At 40.3% G+C, this 22,434-nt stretch overlaps 1 protein-coding gene across 3 annotated transcripts in view; it reads left to right on the forward strand.

The window, feature by feature from the left end:
- The first annotated feature begins 3,276 nt into the window (after positions 1-3,276).
- Positions 3,277-22,434, forward strand: part of PLD5 (phospholipase D family member 5) — a 185,297-nt gene continuing 166,139 nt past the window's right edge. The window contains exon 1 of one of the 3 annotated variants that reach the window (XM_074579990.1): positions 3,277-3,415. Coding sequence is in view for 1 of the 3 variants with exons in the window: in XM_074579987.1 (XP_074436088.1) it covers positions 5,485-5,670 (186 nt within the window). In the remaining 2 variants the exon portion in view is untranslated. Of the gene's footprint in view, positions 3,416-4,881; positions 5,671-22,434 lie in introns of those variants that run through there. The other 2 variants (XM_074579992.1, XM_074579987.1) reach the window with 2 other exon arrangements.

Below are 22,434 nucleotides of genomic sequence, written 5' to 3' on the forward strand. Positions count from 1 at the left end.
TGAAAGTGAGAGCATCCCAGTCCACACTGGTATGCATTCAGCATATGATGGACCCAAGGGGCCAGTCTAGCACCCTCTTCGATTATACGGAGGGGGAAAGGGAGTCATAGGAGAAAAATTCTATCCCTGGAGTTCTAGATTAATTGGGAATCGTGATATTTACAGGAAAATCTTTTATTTCAAATGGGAGATGGACTAATTGATGCCTTGGATATTTTTATTTGGTTTCTCAAGGAAACAAAGCTTATATAACTATACTATTTGTCTGTCAGTTCCAGACTGGTATGTTCTGAAACACATGGCTGATTTCAACCAAATCTGACAGAGGAGAGATGTCTGAAGAGTAATGATGTTTCTAACAGATGATTTATGCATGTTTTTTTTGGTTTTTGTTTTTAAATCAGCCATTATGCAAAGAAGAAAGAGTTTGGGGTTAAAATTTGAGGCAAGAGACAGAAGAGTTTGGTTAACAGAGGAATACAGAAAGACATGGGGAGGCTAAAGCTGGGAACGTTATAAGTATTAGACAATGTTTCTACGTTACTGCTGAGGTAGGTGTCTGATATGTTCATAACCTGAAATCTGAAGCACCTCCAACTCCAAGCCTTCACTGTAACCTTAGCTTCGACCTTACCATTACATACTTATGACCTCAATTCCTGTCCATAAATTGAAGATACAGTTATTCTATACAAATGTTGAGTATTATGCTGCATAGGATTTGGGAAAGCAACAATACAGAAATTATTTACAACTCTCTGTGTAGCACTCTACCTTTTTTATTAGTGTTTTCCTACTTTGCATCTAGTGAGTTTTACTATTCTGACCCTGTGCGTGGTCCCATAGGAGATCACACTATAGGGAAAAAACCCTTTTCTTCCCCCCTCCCCTCTGGTCCTTCCCTATGGCAAGGACCCTAAGCCTCTAAGTCACTGGCAGCTGCCTTCAGAAGGCAGGAGCAGATAGACTGGGAGAGATGCATGGCAAGCCTGTCAGTGTAGAGAAAACAGACCATGGCAATGGGATTTTTTCTTTGTAGGCTGCTAGAATTTGGATGGCTAGGCAGGAGCTAGCAATTTGATAATTCTAGAATTGTTTGAAAAACCAGTCATTTTATCTGAGACATGCCAATGTTATTGGGAGGTTGGAAAGATCTCCCCAGCTGAGTCTTGTTGCCAATTGCTAGATGAGAAAGCAAGTTCAGCTGAGCTGGGTAAGAAGGTGGCAGTTACCTTCCTGCCAGGTGCAGTACTGCTATTGAAGCTGGTGTCAGTCACAGTCCTCTGACTGGACACCAGCTGAAGCCTCCAGGCAATAGCTGCCTGCTGTTTTGGTCAGGTGGAGTAAATTCTAAAAAGTGGGCCACGGTTTGTGTGCAGTCTTGCTCTGCAGCATAAATTAGTACTTTGTAAGGAGGCCTTGAAACTATTACAGGTGCATGCATGCATATTGGCTATCCAGCCATAATAAAGTTTTGCTAGAGGAGTTTTTCTATTTATAGGTATATGCCCTTTGTTGATAAAAGGTCTAATGCTCTTGTATATGTGCTGTATTGCTAGAAAACTGTAATAAAAAAGCATTTAGAAAGCTGAAGCACAGGGAGCAGCTCCTTTATAACTTGCCTGGATGAGCTTTTTGGAAGAAAAATAAGATGTCTTTTTAAAAAAATAAATATCTTGTAGCCCTACCTATGTGTTTCCACTTATATCCCCATTATATTCTTTGCATTGGCCTGAGTTAACTCTGCCCCCTACAGCATTCATTCTGTTGGTATAGAAAATGTAAAGTTCTGTAGATTGCCTAGATTGAGTTTCTCTGAGTCTTAATGTTAAAATGGGTGGTGAATTGGAGAAAATTGTAGCGTGAACCACGGTAAAGTAAAATCATGTTACGATATGCATGACTTGCATCTATTGCTAATGATGCAAGTGTGATGTTCGTAATTTCAGTCATCCTTGCTGCTGTAGTCATCTGGCTGTGGAAGCAAAGGGCCTTGACAGGAGCAGGTGTTTGGGTAATTCTGAAAATTGCATGAAAGAGAAAGACAGCAGTTCAGTCCAGCTCATACAGCCAATTGGAATTGCTGACCTACTACAGAACTGATTGAATTTTAATGGGTTGAATTATCCCTGCATTATGCTAGTTGATATGCTTGTGGTTTAAACAAACTTGCTCTTTTGCATAGGTCCAAACTGGAAATAAAATGGAAGAGAAGATCTGGGAAACAGCTCTTAACTCTTTTCAGATTAGATTAGTGGCCATATATTCCCATACTAGGAACTGGATTATATTCTTGCTACTTTGCCTCAGTAAAATTTTTATGAAGACACAAAAATTTATACCCACTAGACTACATTTTCCCACTCAAAATATTCTTTCCTGCTTGGAGTTAGGAAGCAACAAAGATTTTGTAAACATAGTTTGCTCATATGATTTTAATAGTCTAGTTCCGGGCTACTTTTTTTCCTTTTCTCTCTCATTTCTAATGAGAATGGAATGGGGGTAATACTAAAGATAGTAGAAAGGCATATGCAGCACACCTAGGTGCCAAACAAGAAAGTGTTTGGAAAGATGAGCAAACCCACTTTATAGCCTAGAGGTTAAAAGCAACTTCAGCACTCCATTTTGTGACTGTTCTGAATAGGCAGAAAGAAGTTCATCTGGTAGTTGGGAAGGCTGCTGGCAATGTAGCTAGGAAGGTAAAACTAACCCTACAAAAAAACCTAAGTCTACATTTTAAAAAAATCCAAACACAACATATATGGAGGAATGGGACAACATATTGTACTGAACCACAGTGGCATATTGATTCTGGTCTGTCATAGTATTAAGGGATGGGGAGGAAAGCAGGTGGCAACTGCAGAGTGCTACTAAAAACTTTTTTTTTAATATTTGCAAGCAGCATAAACAAGAAAAAGGAATAAGGAAAAGACTGAAGTGCTTTTTAAATTGATAAAGAACAATGTGAAACTCCTTATACAAAACCAGCATAAAGCAGGCTGTCCTTAGCTACAGCCCATGCAAACTTTTTCTAAGAATATCAGCCTGATGGTATATTTGAAGAAACTCAGAGGCTCGCTCTTTTCTGACTGAATAGATTTCAGTCCTTTGGTAGTAGGTGTAGCTATGAGAATATACAACTCCTAAATGAGCATCTGCAGATAAAGTTCAGTTCAGCATGCTTTTAGTCAAGTTATTCTGTGGGAGCTTAAAACTACTGCAGCTGTGATTGCCATATATTAAATCTCAGTGCCTTCAGGTGTGTCCTGCATGTAGCAGAGTCACGTGGTCCTACTTTTTGCTTCAGGTGTTATGAGAATGCATCGACAATCTTGGAGATGGATGGATTTACTCTACTACCTGAAAAACTTAGAGAGAAAGTTATTAGAAAGAAAGCTGCAAGTCCCTTATACTGGTGAGTAAAAATTATTTGCATATAACCTTGATGGCTCTGGTTGTTGCTATCTTGTTACACTTTTTTTTGGTAGTATTTAGGTAAGTATTAAGAAATCGCCTTTTTGGTTTTAGAGGAAAATGTTGTACTTCATGTTCTTACCAAACCCCTGCTACTGTTCAGTTTATTTTTCCAGCACTTCATGAAAATACTAGTATTACCTATTAATAATAATCCTCAATTATGAGGTGTGATGTGAGCTTTCCCTTTATCCTTAGAACATCGAAAGGAAAAACTTCATTATCTGTCTGGCTTCTGAATGATATTTCACAGTAATGCACCTCAAGCCCAATCATAAGGATATTTTAAATCTACCTTTTGATCAGATGGAAGTAGAGTTTAGATCAAGTGGTCAGCGGAGAGCTTTTCTACAGTGTTCTCACCAACTGCTTTGAATGAACTATTTTACCATTGAAAGGCTATTTCCAGTTAACTGGATTCAAGTGTAGACTTTTGGTTCAATATCACTTTATCCAAATAGCTACATCAGTTTAGTTCTCTGGCAAACTGCAAATTGTTTGCCAGCAAATATTCATCAGAAACTGAAATGCTGTCTGAGCTCCAGTAATTATTTTTTGGTGCTATGTGAGAAAGTTTTCTTGTCTGTGCCTAATATAGCTTTGCATAGTGTGTGGGCAATTAGCGAGGTGGCTTTTCATAGTGCGAAAAAGGAAAATCCTTTCTTCTGCTGAAGCAAGTTTGAGCTAAATAGCAACACATACCAACTTCTAATAAAGAGATGGCAGTGGACTGTAGAAGCCACCCCAAAAGGTCTTTTATTTTATGAGGCAAGTACTAGGGTGTCAGGTATCTAGGGGTGTGGGCATTCCAGCGATATTGTCTAGCCGGGACCATGCAAGCGATTTGATGTCTGACGTCTGGCGCTGTCTGAGATGCTGCGGGGGGTGCGGGCTTCCAGGCAGGACCTGGACGCGCAGCCGGGCCCGGGGCTCCTGCCCGCTCTGTGCCCGGCTCCGGCGGGCCGTGCCGAGGCTTTCGCCTCTCGGACAGGTGAGGTGCGCTCCTGCCTGCCCCGGGGAAAGGACCGGCAGCTCGGCCAGGTTACGCTTCAGAGCACCGGGAGCCAGCCCCTGCCCAGGGAGGGAGACGACGCGGGGACGGAGAGGTGCTGCGGAGGGAGGCCGGGGCGGTGTCCCCAACACCCGCAGCCCCTCACAGCGCGGCGGGGCCCCGGCGGCGGCGAGGGGCGCAGCCCGCCCCGGGCTGTGCTGGGCAGGGCGAGGAGGCGGCGCCCCAGGAGCCGCGGGCTGAGCAGGTCGGACAAAGGCTGCCAGGAGAGGGAGTGGCAGCCGGCCGCCGAACCCCGCAGCGGGGTCCGGGGGAGCGAGTCCGTGCCCGCCGGGACGGGGGGAGAGGGAAGGAATGAACTTCCCCGCGGGCGAGGGCAGCCTCCTACCCCCGCCCCCAGAAGGAGGGGAGGCAGGAGGAGGCGGTAGCCGCTTTCCTAGAGGCGAAAGCGGGGCTCTCGCGTGCTGCTTTCAGCTTCCCCGAAGGTGGCTGCCGGGTAGGGGGAGGCGGGGGAGGAGCTGGCTCCATCCCCGGGCGGGCGGCGGCCCCTCCACTGCGCCAACCTGCAGGCGGGCTGGAGGCAGCAGCCCCGCCCGGCCTCTGTCTGCGCGGGGCCGCGCCTCCCCTCGTCTCCGTCCCGGGCACAGCCGCCAGCAGCCGCTTCACGCTGCGCCGGTCCTGGACTGCAGCTTGCTGGCGGCGAGGGCAACAAGCAGCGGCATCTTGGAGCATCTTCTTTCCCGAGTGCCCTTTCATCTCTCTCAGTCCGCTCCTCTCTCGTACCTGCAGCCTTTCCTTCTCCCTCCACCCCTCCTACCTTGTTATCTCTCCTTTTCTCCCCCTCTCTTCCCCATTTTCTTTTTTTTTGGGGGGGTGTTTTTGCTTTCCTTCTCTTTCTTCTTCCCCAATCCTCTTCTTTTTTGGACCCTCTTCATCTAGTGCCTCTTAATTTCTTGATTTCTTCTGATTTTTTTCCTTGGACTTTGCCTTGTCATGTCAAGATGGAAGTCAGGCATGACTGGCTCTCCTCATCCCCCCATGAGGGCTTCGAGCAGATGAGGCTGAAGAGCAGACCCAGGGAGCCTTCCCCAAGCCTCACCAGAGTAGGTGCGAACTTCTACAGCACTGTGAAGCAGCAGGACTACAGTGCCAGTGTCTGGCTGAGGAGGAAAGACAAACTGGAGCACGTAAGCCAGCTTCTATTTCCCCCCCTTTTTCTTTTTCTTTCTAGACCTCTGTCTAGGTACTCTGTTAGGCTACCTCTCTACTGGCTTGGACCCCAGAAGAAAAGTGTTGCTCCAGTGGTTGGGCATGGCATTTCCCAAATAGTAGAGAAAGGAGCTGCTTAGAGGTCCCAGACTGGTAAAATCTGAGGTAAATACAATGTCAGTACTGTTCCCAAACCACATGCAAGTCTCTTCCTCTCTGGAAATATTTTTTGATGTTCTTGGCTTATTCATTCTTCTATTCCCGCAAATTCAGCACTGATGTGGGAGGAGAAAGATTGGGATGGTGCAGATGGAGGTTAGAGCATTTATCTCATGGTGATTATAGTGTAGTTCTACAATTGCTAAAAGAAAATAGTTTTTTTTTAATTCTAGCTGTGATTTCTTCCCCCCTTCTTTTTCTTCTTCTTTATGCACAGGACTTTGAAAAAATTCAATCTATGTGAGGTAGAGGAGATTTCCTTCAAGATGTCTATTTCTGCAGCACTAGTATATGACTTAACTAAGTGTGTTTGGGACCACAAAGGAACTGATACTGTGGATAGCTCTAGTGAATATTTAATGAGAATTTAAGGTGCTTCTAAGTATTCCTGTCTCAGATGATGTTTGAAAGCATTTTTCATGTTACTTCTATAACAGCAAGGAAATGGGTTAAGATGACCTGCATACTGTGTAAGTGTTTTCTGAATAGCTTATTAGGTGAAACCCATTGTTACAATGTATAGTACAATCAAAACAGGAAAGTAGCTGCATTTACAGGGATGCAAAAAAATGTGGATGGGTTTGCATAACGCAACAGTCTGCCATTCTTTACGTTAGTGAGTAATTTGCAATCACAGTCACATTGACTTCAAGATGCACATGAAAATATTTATTGTGGTACCGCCACCTGAAGTCTCTTTGTATAGCAATGGTCCCATTACAAGGGTAAATTACCTTTATTTCTTGAAAATCCTAGATGGCATAGTAGAGTCCTTTAAAGATGAAACCTGAAAAAAGCTCTTCTAACAACTATTTCATGGAGTATTACCCTCCCTTCCCACTAACCTGCAGAGAATGTTATCCCTGTTAGTGAAATCTTAAACTTGAGTTGTTTACACTTCCGGGGAAATGACAAGAACTGATGAACTGTTGGAAATATCACATTTCAAATGTTGAGAAAAGTGTTGAATTCTATCTGCCTTCTTACACATGTTTTTGTGATTCTCCACACTACCAACAAGGCTTCACAGTAGTAAGCTTGTAAGCAGAGTATTCTCCCATTGTGAATCAAGAAGAACAGTCAATGCCTTATCTCAGTACAGCTAAAACATGGAAAGCACAGAAATGTGAGCTCTGGCTTTTGTAACAGGTTTTTGCGATATGTGCTTACATGTTGATATGTGTTGTTGAATGATTATTAGTTGGGGGTTAATAACTATTAACAGTTTGCTAGCTAAGTACTGTTCTGGTAGCTGAATATTAGCATGTTCAGATATCTGTATTTTAAATCATGCCACAATATTAGCATGGACAAGGACAATAGGCATTAACTTGTTTGAAGATCGCGAGTGCAAACCCTTTATTTTGTGTGTGGGTTGGTTGGATTTGGTTTTTTTCTTTGGATGAAGCCAGTATTTTGTCACAATAGTAATCTTCAATAACCCTGCAGCACTGGTGTGAAAAGCTTTTTCTTTGATCAGTTTGGTATGAATGCCTGTTATTCTGGGGGTTTCCCTCTCATTTGATCCAGTTATTTTTATTCCCAGAGCCTATTTGAACAATGTAAAGAAAAAAATTGGAACATTGATATTTCTTGCTTGCCATGAAGTATTTATTTCATTGATATTTATTGTGAATATGCTGCAGTACATTAGATATGCCAGCAGTATATATTTGAAAATACTTATTTTTTATGATTTAAGGTAATTGCATTACTCATGAGTGTTGTAACAGACAGGGCATTGCATAGCTCCCCTTAATGAATGTAAATACAATATGTATTAATTTCTAGACTCTATTATAGAGTTGTGAAGCAGGGTGGTTGTTTTCTATTTTCAGATAAATCTTTGAGGGTTTTGAGTGTTTTCTTGCCAAAGAAATTATTTCCTATACTCCGCTCTTCCACTCCAAAAGACGAACCAATTAATTTGAGATGCATCATTTGAATACTGTAGATATTGACATATGATAGCTTATGGCCAATATTGGATAATGAAGATATACAAACTTCATGAGGTGGATGCAGGACATGAATAACATTTCATTGCAACTCTCTCTGAGATAATCGTGTTACTTGATACCTACACAGAAAATAAAAATGAGAAGTGAGCGTTTATGGAGGCACTGATTTTGAAAGTATGTTGTCATAAATTTGATGCTACGTAATGACAGATACAGGTAGAAGAAGGGTATATAGTGAATGTAAGTCAATTTTTATATGTACTCTTTAGGCCTTGTGGAGGGGGTTGGATTTTGTTTCATTGAAATTATTTCTTAAATTGATTTCAGTGTAGTTCTAATAGAGATAAAATTGGGCCAGTATATTTTGTATGCTGCTTCCAGTAAATCCTTGTAGACCACAGTAGATATATTATACTGACTTTTGTTAAAGTGAGTAGCATGACTTCTTAATGTGTGACACTTCTTATGAATCCATATATAGTTTGAGGGACTAAAGAACATCTTCTGAAGTAAATTTTTATCAAATTGTTTCTAGGAAAAAAAAATCAAATACACAAAGAGTTTGTTTCTAGATTTCAAAACTGTAACAAAGTTGTGGGTTTTGGTGTTGTGGTGTTTGGTTTTGGTTTTTGTTGTGTTTGGTTTTGTTTTTTTTTTTTTAAATGGATCTCAATTTGAAGACTAGTGAAGAGTTTCAAAATTCAACTGTTGCCACACCTCTTCTAGAAGTACAGAACAAGTTCAGATGCACAAACATGATACAGTTTCTTTTAAATTGTTCAATACTTAATTATTTACCATATGACTTCACCATAGAGGAAATCAAAACCTGGAATGTATTGCTGGCGTCTTGCTAATTGATTGTTCTTCAAATGGATCTTAATGTAGTGTCTCCTCATGGACTAGTTGTTTATGTGGGTTATCTTTTTCCAAGTGGCAGTGATGCGATTTGTACCATACAAGATCTGAACGCAATTCACCCCTGTTTTCTTTTGTGAACTCATATGCTGTATTTAAGGTTAAATGTCTCTGCTGTAACATGTTTAAAGAGAGGCCAGTGAGGAGTTTTTGGTGAAGTGAGGCCTCAGTGTACGTGTGCTATAGCTAATCTGTCAGAGCCATGCTTTTAATGGAGAAACTTACTGGAGGTGTGAGGAAGTCTGACGTTGCAGACGTGACCACAGTGATGTTGCAGACCTTTGGCTGAAATTCCTGCAGAGTTGAGATTGTTCAGATTCTATGTATCTGCTTCAGCTGGTTCCTTGTACTTTTTTGTGTTTGCCTGGTACTGGAGTAAAAACTGTTGTGTGAAATATTCTTAAAGTCTCCTTTGCATAGTGGTTTTTTGTTTGTTTGTCTTTGCCTGGTGTTACCTTTTTTAATGAAATGTGAATTGGCTAAGAGAAAAAGGAGGAGGAGGGTAGGGGTGGGGAGAAAGAGTAGCTAACCTGATAGCCTTTAGCTGGTGGTAGTTACCTATGTCTGTCTTAATTAACAGCGGCTCTCCATCATGTCTGTGTATCCTTCAATAATGACAAGTCCTGTATAGCTGCTTTCCTAGTACCTTAGCAAAGAATTCTAGAGAACTTAATTTTAAATAACCAAAACTTAACACAAAAGCAGAACAGATTTCTTTTTAAGCTACGATAGATAATGGTTCAAGCATATATTCTTTTTTGTGACAAATACAGGTATTCCTTCTCAAAGATGGAGCAGTATTCTTTCTCTAATAACTTTTAAATTTGATAATTTTTACAATATTTTAATATAATTAATATTCTTCTTCCAGACTATAACTTTTTGGGAGACCTGGTAGCAGAACAGTTTTATTTCCCGGAGATTCTCAGTCTGTTACCTTTAGTAGTATTGTAATTAGGAGAAATTATCCATAATTCTTGCATCACTGCTTGTTTTTACTGAAGTTCTGATCAGTAGCAAAGGCAATGTTGGGATTTTCAGATTCTAAGCACTCTCACTGTTAGGAGAGTTGACTTGACCAGTTGATGTTACGCAGTTGATCAGCATGCCGCTGTCCCTTTGGCAGCATTGCTACCCAGAGAGAAAAGAGGCTGTGAGGCAGAGGGAGGGCAGTGTCGCGTGGCAACAGAGGCAGATATCTAACATGCAAATATTAGGCCTAAGGCAATTTACAATGCTGCCCGACAAGCATGGCTGTGGCACTTCTCAGAGACTCATGACCAAATCAGAAATAAAATATAACTTTAATTCACCTGTGATAACATCTTTATAAAAGTCGAAATCCCAAATCCAATTCTGCCAGTTAATTTTTATTATTCAAATCTAGTAATTCTCTTAGGTAGCCTTTTTTTTACTCTCTCTCCCTTTTTTCTTTTAATACAGGCAATTCTTAACAAAAACATTGTTGGAGTTTAAAATTGCATTTCTGCTCTTGCATGTAGATTAGCACAAGTGTTAAAAGTCAGAGGGCAGATTTATAGGCTTCAGAATTTAACATCCTAAGGATGGCGGAAGACACAATATGCATAGCTATAACCTGTAACACATAAACAAAGAAGGTGAACATAGCTTGATGTAAAGGAAGTAACAGGAGTAGAACTTGGACAAGCCAAATCAGCTGCTGGACAGAGCCAACAACTTTTAACGTATGGGAGACTAATAAAAGGATCTAAAGCAGAATTCAAAAAATCATTACACACGTTCCCAAAGCAGCCCCCGTCTTGCAGTAAATGCAAACACATGGCTTTTTTGAGTTAAATGAATTGACAGAGTCTTTGCATTAAGCAGGTATAAATAATTTGTCATTTGAAATAACGTTGGATACGAAGAAGAGTGGAGTGCACCATGTACAAAGGTATATAAGTGGTGACAACTTGGAGGGCTCTAAAGAGTTGGTTTCCAGCATTTGGAGCTTTCTGATGGCATGGTTGCAAATTATAATTCCAAATGTCTATCTCGTCCTGGAGATAGATATCTGTATTTAGATTTCATCATTAGAATCAAGGGAACAAACTCCATTAAGTAGCGGGACTTCGGCTTTTTCTCAACAGAAGACAGACATTTGGAATTGCCTGCCTGTGACAGTGGTACTAGCATGTGTTGAGGTTCTTGCTGAAGTTGTAGCATGCAGTTCGCTTCACTGCTGACAGACTGTGTGGAGCTATTCTTCTGTTGAAATGCTGCTTTCCTTGAAGGTGTCTTTCTCTTGTAATGTTTGGTAGTCAAACATAATTAGAGAAAATAAATGTTCTGAGAAGTGGAAAAAGGGGACCAAAATAATTGAACGGTGTTGGGAAAGTACTGAAAAACATTTTAGGGCAGAAAATGTAAAACAGTTTCTTTCAAAAATAGTATGGGGAGTTTGAAATCCCTATTGAAATTTGGAGGGGAAAGAATAACTTATTTCAGTAGTTACCACACATAAAAGTAATTTTGTATTACAAAGCAGTGAAAACATGATACCTAATGGTTCCTTTTTCTCTTTCTAGTTGTGGTGGGTTGACCTGGGTTGTCTACCAGCTGCCCACTGCACCACTCGCTCTCTCTCCCCCTCCTCAACAGGACAGGGGGAGAAAATGAGGTAAACATCTTGTATCTTGAGATAAAGACAAGGAGATCACTTGCCAATTACAGTCACAAGCAAAACAGACTCAACTTGGGGAAAATTAATTCCATTTATTGCCAATTAAAAATATGGTAGGATAGTGAGAAACAAGGACAAAACTAAAACCAATTTCCTCCCTTCTTTCCAGGCTTAACTTCATTCCTTCATTCCTGACTTTTCTGCCTCCTTTCCCCCAGTCCCCTGAGTGGCACAGGGTATTGGGAAATGGGACATTGCAGTCAGTTCATAACACTTTGTTTCTGCCACTCCTTCCTCCTCACACTGTTTCCCTGCTGTGGTGTGAGGTCCCTCACATGGGATACAGTCCTTGTCAAACTGGTCCAATGTGGGTCCTCCATACAGGCTGCAGCTCTTCAAGAAAACTTCCTTTCATGTGGGGTACAGTCCTTCAAGAATTGACTGCCTTAGCATGGGTCCCACATGGGCTGCAGTTCCTACCAGAAAATCCGCTCCTGTGCGGGCTCCTTTCCACAAGCTGCAGCTCCTGCCAGAGCCTGCTCCTGCGTGAGCTTTCCACAGGCTGCAACTTCCTTCAGGGCACATTCACGTGCTCTGGTGTGGTCCTTCATGGGCTGCAGGGGAACAGCCTACTTCATCATGGTCTTTGTGGGTGGCAGGGGAAATCTCTGCTCTGGCACCTGGAACACTTCCTTCCCCTTCTTCACTGACCTTGGTGTCTTCAGGGCTGTTTATCTCATATTTTTCTTGCTCATCTCGCATAGCTGCTGCGCGGCATTTTCTACCATTTCTTATATATGTTATCAACAGAGGCAACACCAGTGTTGTTGATGGGCCCAGCTTTGTCAAGCAGTGGAGCTAGCTGGGAATTGCTGTGTCCAACATGGGGGCAGCCCCTGGTCTTACAGAGGCCACGTTTATGGCTACCGCCTTCCCCAAAACCCTAGCCGTGTAAACCAAATAGACTAGTCTTAGAAGCTACTCTTCTTTCTGTGACAGATGAGAAAAACTTTCAACATTGCATTAATCTAGTGCGTCAGTTCTGGTGATTTCAACATCGGTCACTTTGAAAATCCAAATCTCTGAAGCTAGAATTAAAACATTTGAGAGGCATAGTCACTGTAACAGACTTAATTTATAGCGTCTGGCTTCATATTGTTGCATGAGAAAACAAAACAACGTGAAGTTTCAGAATTGCACTTAAAATTGACTTATATGTGCATGTATAAATTTAATTCAACCCATTCAAGACTTTTTAGAAATGAAGTTTTCTAGTTTCTGAACAAAAACACCTAAATCTTAGGCTATGTTTGTTCCAGATGCTAGCTTCAGTGAAGATATGGGAAAAGTGGTTTTCACTGTTATGCCTTTCCTAATGCTACCAGCATTAAGGAAAATCCAAATTAGTTTTTTCTTGCTGTCATGCTTTCTTTCTATCAATGTTGACCATCCTTGTTTAAGGGTTTTGAAATAGCAGCTTCTGAAACTTGCAACTTAATCTCCTTGTCTGTTACAAAAATGAATACTCTGAAGTGATTTGGTCTTGTAGCAGAACGCTGACAGTAACAGTTTTAAAGATCACAGGAGTACTTAAAACACTAGGAAAATTATCCTTAATGAATATCTCCTTACAAACGCAATTACTTCTCTGTCTGTAAAGAATGTCCAAAGAAGCTAGCCTCTGTGGCTGAAGGTATGTTTAGTTTAGGCCTTCTTCCATTCCAGAACAAGGAATGCTAAAATACTGCAGTGAACGTTTCTTTACCAGACTATCCAAAGATGGAAACAACAGACCAACTCATGCGAATGATTAATAAACCCCACTTCATTGTCGTTCAGGATGGGAAGCCGTATACTCTTAATCATTCCTAAAAAAGAAAGTCCTGTGCTGGCAATTGACTCCCTAGATCCGTCTCCCCTGGTGAAGCCCTTTTCTGAGGGACATACTTTTGACTGCCTACCTCTTGCCTTGCTCTATAACATTATTTAAGGTCTGATTCCCAAGCCTTTTATTTAGTTTCACTACTGATAGGAAAAAAACACCAGGTGCACTGCTAATGTCTTGGAAGGTCCATATATCCTCTTAAACTGAATATTCCCTCTATCATGTTTCAAAATCTGAAAAGAGGTTTCTTAAAATGCGATTTGGATGCCAACTGTTAGAGTGAAAAAGTATGATACTAATTTCACAGTGCAGTGACACTCCTCTAGTGTCTGTAACATTGTGTAGTCTGAGTGCGCAATCAAGTTGCTTGCAATCTGTCCTTCACGGTTCTTGGGAACTGGAGTGGATTATTTGGGGGTATATCTAGATTAGGCAATGGTAACTGCTGGGATCCATATCCCCTAATCAGCCAAACTGGGGACCTGTGCTGATGCTTGCTTATGACCTGTATGCTGAGGTTTCCAGAATGGGGGAACAATGAAGTGAATGCATACCGAAGAGTTATCTTATCTGGTGAGGATGCAGTTGAGCCATTTATTGAGAATTGAGGTGCTTCTGTATTCACTGGTCTTTAGTGTTATAAAGGAAGCAAGTTAGTCTAATGTTCCCTCAAAGTGACTTAAATACCAGGCTTCTTGTGATCTATCTACTGTGCTTTAATGGGCAGAAGGGCTGCTCAGCTAAGAGTAAAGAAATATGTGAGGGGAGTTAGGAGAACCTTGGAAGTTCAGGAGGAGGATGAGAATGACGCATTGGTGCCAGTGAAGTGAATTAATTTAATCGGAAATTAATTTTTATTAGATCACAGACTTATTCCTAGTTCGTTCTGGATGTTTATCCATCAAGACCTAGTCTGATTTTTTTATTTTTTTTGAGGTTTGCTTCTCAGAATTCTTTTACTTTTGTAATGGTTTTCCAAATATAACATAGGATTTGAGTATTTTTATAGGGATTTGGCTTCTTTTGTTTTGATCAATGCACTGTGTAGTTTAACTGTGTAGATAATATCTAGCCCTGGACAGAGAAATATGAGTGGTATTTTTAGCAATACTTCATTGTCTTGCTCTCTTGAAGACAGAGACAAGTTCACCTATTTTTTCTACTTTGCACAACCTGTAAGCCCTCTTCTCTATGTGCAGTAATTGTAAGTGAATGCTGTTGTGCATTTTATTAATTTTTCTTATTAAAATCAAGAATTTAAAAAAACTTAGTTCTATTTCTGACTGCGTGATGTCAACATAATCATCAGCTTGTTTTATAAGTTATATAGTTATTGCAGCTTGTAAATACTAATCATTATATTCTAATTTTTGTTGCTATTTGTATTTCACTATTTACAGTTGTAATGAAATGTTTAATGGAATAAAAAAGTAAATGCTTTTGAAAATTGCTACTAATAAAACAAATAGTGATTCAGATAATTCCTGCCATTCTGGTACATTAAATAGGCTGGATTTCCCCAAGGCATTTTAAAGTGTTTGGAGCAGAATCAAATGTGGAGCAGTGCTGAGATAGTGGTTGTGACCAGTATAACTTTCGTGATCCTATTGTTACTGCACTAAAGGCATATTTTCTTGAAGTTACACTCTAACTTGATTCTCTAAAAGCTAGAATATATTGTAAAAAGCCTGTCATAATGAGCAGATGTGTATTTGTTTTGAAACATATGAATGAGTGAAAGTTAGTAATGTCTGTAGCACTTCCAGCTGCAGTAAACATGTCGTGTCTCACTAGTGTGTTTCATGTTACAGAAATTGTGTTGCTGCCCATTAAGTTCCATGATTGATCCTTTCTAGGCATGAGTTTTTTGATGAGGGAATATGCAGTATGTGTACTGAACAAACATCAGGCATTACCTCAACTGAGGCTACTTACTTATTGATGGGAATGGTGATAAAGGTGAAAGTGCAGTTTAATCACTTTTTTTTGATCTTGTTCCAAAGTCATGGTAAAGTCTCCATTGACCTCACCACTATGGATATGAGCTCCTTGAGAGAAAACTGGATCAGCTCAGCTGTCACGGGTTTGCGTCAAAACGCAAGTTCAATATATCATGCTAAGCAGTTAGAGGAAAGATCTGTCTCAGAATCCTCACCTTTTCTTGAGCTTTAAGTCTCTGGATTGTCAGGCTAGTTGCTGGATACATTATTTGAGAACACTTTGCAATTAGCATAGGGTAAAGTCATAAATCATAGAATGGTTCGTGTTGGAAGGGACCTTAAAGATCATCTAGTTCCAACCCCCCTGCCATGGGCAGGGACACCTCCCACTGGCCCAGGTTGCTCAAAGCCCCATCCAGCCTGGCCTTGAACACCTCCAGGGACGGGGCATCCACAGCTTCTCTGGGCAACCTGCCCCAGTGTCTCACCACCCTCAGGGCAAAAAATTTCTTCCTATCAACTGACCTAAACCTACCCTCTTTCAGTTTAAAACCGTTATCCCTCATCCTATCGCTACAGTCCTTGATAAAGAGTCCCTCCCCATCTTTCCTATAGGCCCCCTTGGAAGGCTGTTATAAGGTCTCCCTGGAGCCTTGTCTTCTCCAGGCTGAACAACCCCAACTCTCTCAGCCTGTCTTCACAGGAGAGGTGCTCCAGCCCTCTGATCATCTTCATGGCCCTCTTCTGGACCCACTCCAACAGGTCCATGTCCTTCTTATGCTGGGGGACCCAGAGCTGGGTGTAGTACTACAGGTGGGGTCTCATGACCTTGACAGGCTATGAAAAGGACAGAAGGCATCCTAATATAACAGATGGGATGTAAGAGACTGTAAGGTCTATGTAAGCATGCAAAAAATTTTATAGATCCAGTTGCCAGTTGTTTCAGAATGAAGAATATGGAAGGAAGGAAGTCAAACAGGTGCATGTGAAACTTCAATTATCTACCAGGACTAATGAATAGATACCTAATGAAAACTCAGAAAGACAAAGCTACCTGTGAAATTATTTCTTTGCTCCCAATTAGAATACTTCTGTTCCTCACTAGAAAGTGTAGGTGAAAAAAATGCCTATCATGCTAAAAAAAATAATAATCAAACCTAAACCAGAATATGATCTCAGTTTTATGATAGCAGGCATCATCTGTTTTCATGTTTTGTGTTCATTTAACAGGAAACGTGCACCTACTTTAATGATAATCATTGGGAAAAAAAAAAAAAAACAACCCCAAAACCAAAAACCTGTTGCCTCTTGTGGAAAATGAATCAAGTGAGCAAATAGAACAACATGTATGGATGTGACTGGAGGCTACAATAAAGATGGAGACTTTTGTTAAGTTCTGCTGTTTCCCCATAGCTCTTTACTGGGGAGGACCCATAAGCATCTAGAAAGGTTTGTGTTTCTGGAACACTAAGAAAACACCCAAGTGATTACAGAACTTCTGAAATTAGATTAGAGAAATTCTGAAACAGCATCTTTCCTGTGGCTTTTTGGCAGCTGCTGACAGAAGCTGGCCTGTTTAGCCTCTTCATGGATAGTGATAAAATAGCCAGCATAAATTAGACTGGAAAGATGAGTGGAAAGGACTAAGTTAGGGCTAAAGCGCTCTCAGTTTGCTCTAGGACCTGAACAGCTCTAAGAGCCTATGCGGTATGATGGGTGGGGATTTTCTGTCTTTATAAACAGAAGTTGATGTGCATTTGTAACCCTGTGCTGTGCATTCACTGTTACCTTCTGGAATAAAGTAGTTCAAAGGTTTCAATCCAATGGGTTGGCTGAGGTAACGATCACACTTTTTCCTTTCTTCCCCTAAATCAGTACATTCAATAACTTCTTTCTGCTTATTAAAGAATTGTCTTATGGCCTGCAGCAGTGTGTTTGGTCCTTTAAACTCTAATATTGAATGTTTGCTATCTACTGATCTTTGTGGTCTTTGATGTCTCGTGGAAAAGTGTTTTCCCTAAGTTTTCAACAGGATTCATAATGCAAATTCTGGTAGGATGGCGAGCCCATCCTTCATGTCATTTAGACGTGGCTTCAGTCACAGTTTGAAGTGTTTGCTAAACTGTGTTATTTCTCTGTGCTATCTTTTCATTGAAAACCAGTATGTTTTGTGAAGAGTCAATTTTTGCTATTTGCTAGATAAAAGATCATTTGGAGTCATGCATACAGTCAGTCCTGTATGTAAGTAAAGCTTACTGCTTAAAACAATACGGAATGATGTATATTCAAGCTGCCTCTATTGGATTTGTGATGTTTAGATCCCTGAGAAGATGCATCTTTTGAGTAAGTCCTGTTACATAAATAAAGATTAGATAGCCACACTGCTTGATGCAGCTGATGGGATGGTTCTGAGGAAACACAATTCGAAAATGAATGGCTAAAAACAAGAAATGAAAAAGAACACCGATGAATGAAAGCCCAACAACTTTGAAATTATTTGCAATTTGAAACTATTTTTGGAGTGATTTGTTTGTAGTATATGACTTACATTAAATCTGTGATGCTGAAGACTGATTGGTGCTTATTTGGTTTGCCGTGAGCATCAAAAAGTATCGATACACCAAATGCTGTTTCAGGCCCTTAGAAGTGAGCATGATTTATTGTTTGAATAACAACAATTCCTTTGGGTCTAGCATGAAACAAAGTCACTTTTTGAACAAAGCAATTTCCTTTGTCAACGTGAGCTGTTGTCCCTGCAGACTTTTGTTTCAATTCCCTATTGGGCATGTGGCAGGCAGATAGCACCTAACCCATTCTGTGTTATTTTATCCTATTTTATGCAGTATTGTTCTCTCTGAGCTTTGTTGTCATGCCTTAGTTGCATCAAACTCCTGCTGCGGAAAGCTGGAGTGTGCCAGGCTGTATTCTCTGTCTGTGTGGTATATGGTCGTAATGCACGTCAGCCTAAATCAATTTGTTTCTGCAGCCATATGACAGCTGAAACCTTAGACTGCTGGAAATTAAAAAAAATATTTTTTCTTCAGTTTGTGCACTTTGTTCCCTTGGTCTGTCTGTGCTGGAGCTGTTCAAAACACAGTGTTTGGCTTTAGATAACTGTTGCTTCATATCCAATATTTAAAAGCTACTGTATTACACAGCTGTTTCCCTTTTTTCTTCTCTAAGGTGGGATTTACCTATCCAAACCAAGGCTTTTGTTTTTTCATTTTTTCTCTAATTTAATCTCATAGCTTCTTTCATGAAGTGAAATTTCACTTAATTTTAAAATTATTTTTCTTTATTCCCTTGTCTCCACTATGCTGCCATGCCCCATGAACCTGTCTGACAAATCCACAGCCCAATTTTGGTATTGCATGCCATCTTCTGCAATGCACCTTATGTGGAACTCTCAGGGAAAATATGGTGAGTGAAATACATGCAGGATTTACAAAAATACAATTCTTACAAGGTTTATACATAATATTTGTACTGTCAGTGTAACATTTTCTGAATTTTGGTTTCAAAGTGAAAGAAGGTAGATATGGATTAGATATTAGGAAGAAATTCTTTCCTGTGAGGGTGGTGAGGCACTGGAACAGGTTGCCCAGAGAAGCTGTGGATGCCCCATCCCTGGAAGTGTTCAAGGCCAGGCTGGATGGGGCTTTGAGCAGCCTGGTCTAGTGGGAGGTGTCCCTGCCCAGGGCAGGGGGGGTTGGAACTAGGTGATCTTTAAGGTCCCTTCCAACCTGAACCGTTCTATGAATCTATGATTCTATAAATCCTGAGTATGCACCTTTGAAAACCTTGAAATTACAATGAAAATGGAAGGTTTCTGAGTTGTGTGACAGTTTGAGTTGGGGAACAGCCTTGCAAGTGCAGTCTATAGATCTAGTAATATAAAAGGCAATGATTAGACTAAGAACAGGAAAAGTTTTTGCCACCAGTGTGACTTTATCAGCCAACAGCGTGTTCTTTCAGAATCTTCTCTCTATGTGTTTAAATGAGAGCTCGGATGTTTTCAGTGCGGAGAAATACAAGCAACTGTGATGTTGTGCCTTGAAAGGGATGTGAAAACTGTTTCTCAGTATCATGGAATCTGTTTTCCCAGAGGTTGCATTCTTATTTTTGTTTTTCAGACAACTGAGAGAGTGCAACTTTTGAAGGTAGTTTGTGCAGATAGTAAATAGGGTTTTCTCTGATCTAGGGAGAAATTTGCAGCAGATGTAGAAATGCTTGTTTATTATAGGAGCACCACTGTTTATGTAATACTTTCTGATTTACAGGCCATAGTACATAAGAAGTACATGAAGTATTTGAAACTTGTGTATGTTTTAGCTCTCAGGTTACCACTGTATGTTCATATAATCATAGAATTGTTAGGGTTGGAAGGGACCTTAAAGATCATCTAGTTCCAACCCCCCTGCCATGGGCAGGGACACCTCCCACTACACCAGGTTGCTCAGAGCCCCGTCCAGCCTGGCCTTCAAAACTTCCAGGGATGGGGCTTCCACCACCTCTCTGGACAACCTGTGCCAGTGTCTCGCCACCCTCATGATGAAGAACTTCTTCCTAACGTCCAGTCTGAATTGACCTATCTCTAGTTTTGATCCATTCCCTCTAGTCCTACCATTACCTGACATCCTAAAAAGTCCCTCATCAGCTTTCTTGTAGGCCCCCTTAAGATACTGGTAGGCCACTATAAGGTCTTCTCGGAGCCTTCTTTTCTCCAGACTGAACAACCCCAACTCTCTCAGTCTGTCCTCATAGGAGAGGTGCTCCAGCCCTCTGATCATCCTCGTGGCCCTTCTCTGGACACATTCCAGCACGTCCATGTCTCTCTTGTAGTAGGGTCTGTGTTTGTGTTGTTTTGGTTTTTTTAATACCTTGCTTAAATAAGGGAGGATGGTATTTTTGAAAGACTGTAAGATCTCCTCCTATTTGGATGAATCTGGTTGACTGTATTTGAGCAGTTGCTTTCTATGACTTTCTTTTATTTTTTTGGTAAAAGTGTCTCCCCAGCGGCTACTTGTGATTTTTTTATTTTTTTTTATTTCTTGTTTCTGCAGTATTTAGAAGACTAGCATATTTTTTTTTTATAAGAACGTTTGCAAATACTTGTTGCTCTGTTTATTCACTTTATGATTCTGTTCGGCATCAAATGTTCTCAGTTTATTTCTGGACATCATTAATTTTTGATAGTATATCTGGCTAATTTCTTCAGGCTCTGAGCATGGAAGTTCTGACTCGAGTGGAGTAGCTTGATGAGGAACCAGCTACTGATGGACGTTTGATTATTACCACCAGGATGGAAACACCTTCCCAAAATACCATTCTAGATAATAATTGCCTGTGTAATTAGAGACATCATCATGATGTAATCTGAAAACAACATAACTGCTGGTAGTGGCCTCTCTTCTGTGAGTTACATTGGATTTATCATAGCTTGTTTAAGCTCTACTTAATTAACTTTAATTACATGTCTATATATGTTTATGCTTTTAACTGTTGAGATTGAGACTGTGACTGATGGGTTTGTTTAGTTGTATTTATTGCATGTTTACCATGCATTGCATTGTTTTTTCCATTTTTGGTTAAAAAAAAACCAAAAAGGCTTGGTTGCAGAAAGGAAGGTTGTTGTCTTGTCTTCACTTGTCCTGGCTGCTGTGCTTTGCAGGAACGGGGGGATGAGTGATTCTTAAGAGCAACTGATGAGCCATGATGCCTGGAGAAGCTTTTAGGGTGGAGGTGGGACAAACAGAGAAGGAGAGGAACTGGGAAGCTTGAAGGAAACTATAGGCTTGAAGATTTCTGAAAGGTGCAGAGAACTTGCTTGTAGTAGGATGATGGTAGAAAGAAGCTCTTTTAGGGCTCTGGAGGTGAAAACATGAGGATTGTTCAACTCAGACTTTGGAATGGATAGCCACATCAGAGGAAAAGACCTGCCCTGCAAAATGATAGGGCCAGAATTTATTTTCCATATTTTTCCATGCAGTGGGTTTGAGTTATAGATTCTGTATTAGCTTAGTATTTTTGTGTTAGTAATTAGAAAAGAGAGAGGTGGGGGTTTTGTTTGGATTTTTTTGTTGCTGTTTGGTTTTGGCTGTTCTTTTAGTATACGCACTTTGGTATACTCAGGGATTTCACCTGAAGGCTCTGACTGAAATGAAGCTCCATCAGGAATGTCTACACGCAAACTGGCCAAATGTTGTAACAAGATGAGAACAGAAAAAGAAACTTTTGTGCTTGACTCCTTGAAATAGTGGGCTCTAAAAGCATACATGATGCAGAGATTTTTATCTCCGCAGTGTAATATCTTTGCAGTGTAATAAATGAATGTATATTTGAATGACAGACTCCGTTGTCTGCCTGGGACATGTGGAGTCATTGGCTCATTTAACTAGCTTCTGTTACATAGTAATGTGGAAGCTACACAGACCACCAAAAAGTGGTGGTATACTTCATGTATAAATATGAAGTATTTAGACTGAATAGGAGCCACTCTTTCTTTCCAAAAGCTGGAAGTATCTTGAGTTAATTTTATCAAAGTCTCAATGCAGCCGACAAGTTCTTTGGTATTTTTTATAGTTTAAATTTTTTACTTATTTGCAATTAACTGTATATGACTAGACACAAATAATGCTGAGTTCAGCTTGCTTGGTTTTTTTTTTTTTTTTTTTAAATGTTTGCTATCTGCAGAGAAGGCACATAAATAATTTCTGGATGGCTAGCTAATGCTTTTGACATAAGCCTTTGCAAATGATGCCTGCAGAAATACTTCTGAGGTGAGGTTTTTTCAGCCCAAAAAAGCCCACTCCTATATGTGTGTGGATGTCACCTGAAAACAGAGGTAAAATACAATTTATTTTTTTTTAATGTTGATTTTTCATATGTAATGGTCTCACCTGATTTGTTCAAATATACTTATTGTGAGATGCAGGGGTTTTAGTTTCTTTCTGCAGTCTTTTATGTCAGGTAAATTGCCATTGATTTATGTAAAGATACAAACAGCTTTCATACCTCTTTGCAAAGAAAAACTGCATTAAAAGTGTAATACCTTCCTGAGGATTCTAAACCAAGACTACAGAAATGAAATAATGTTTTTTCTTAGTTATTGGCTACCATATAATCTGTAAGCTTGTTATACTACATGAAGCATATAGGGAGAACAATGCAGTCAC

This window comes from Larus michahellis, chromosome 3 (assembly GCF_964199755.1).
Source record: "Larus michahellis chromosome 3, bLarMic1.1, whole genome shotgun sequence".
NCBI classification, from domain to species: Eukaryota; Metazoa; Chordata; class Aves; order Charadriiformes; family Laridae; genus Larus; species Larus michahellis.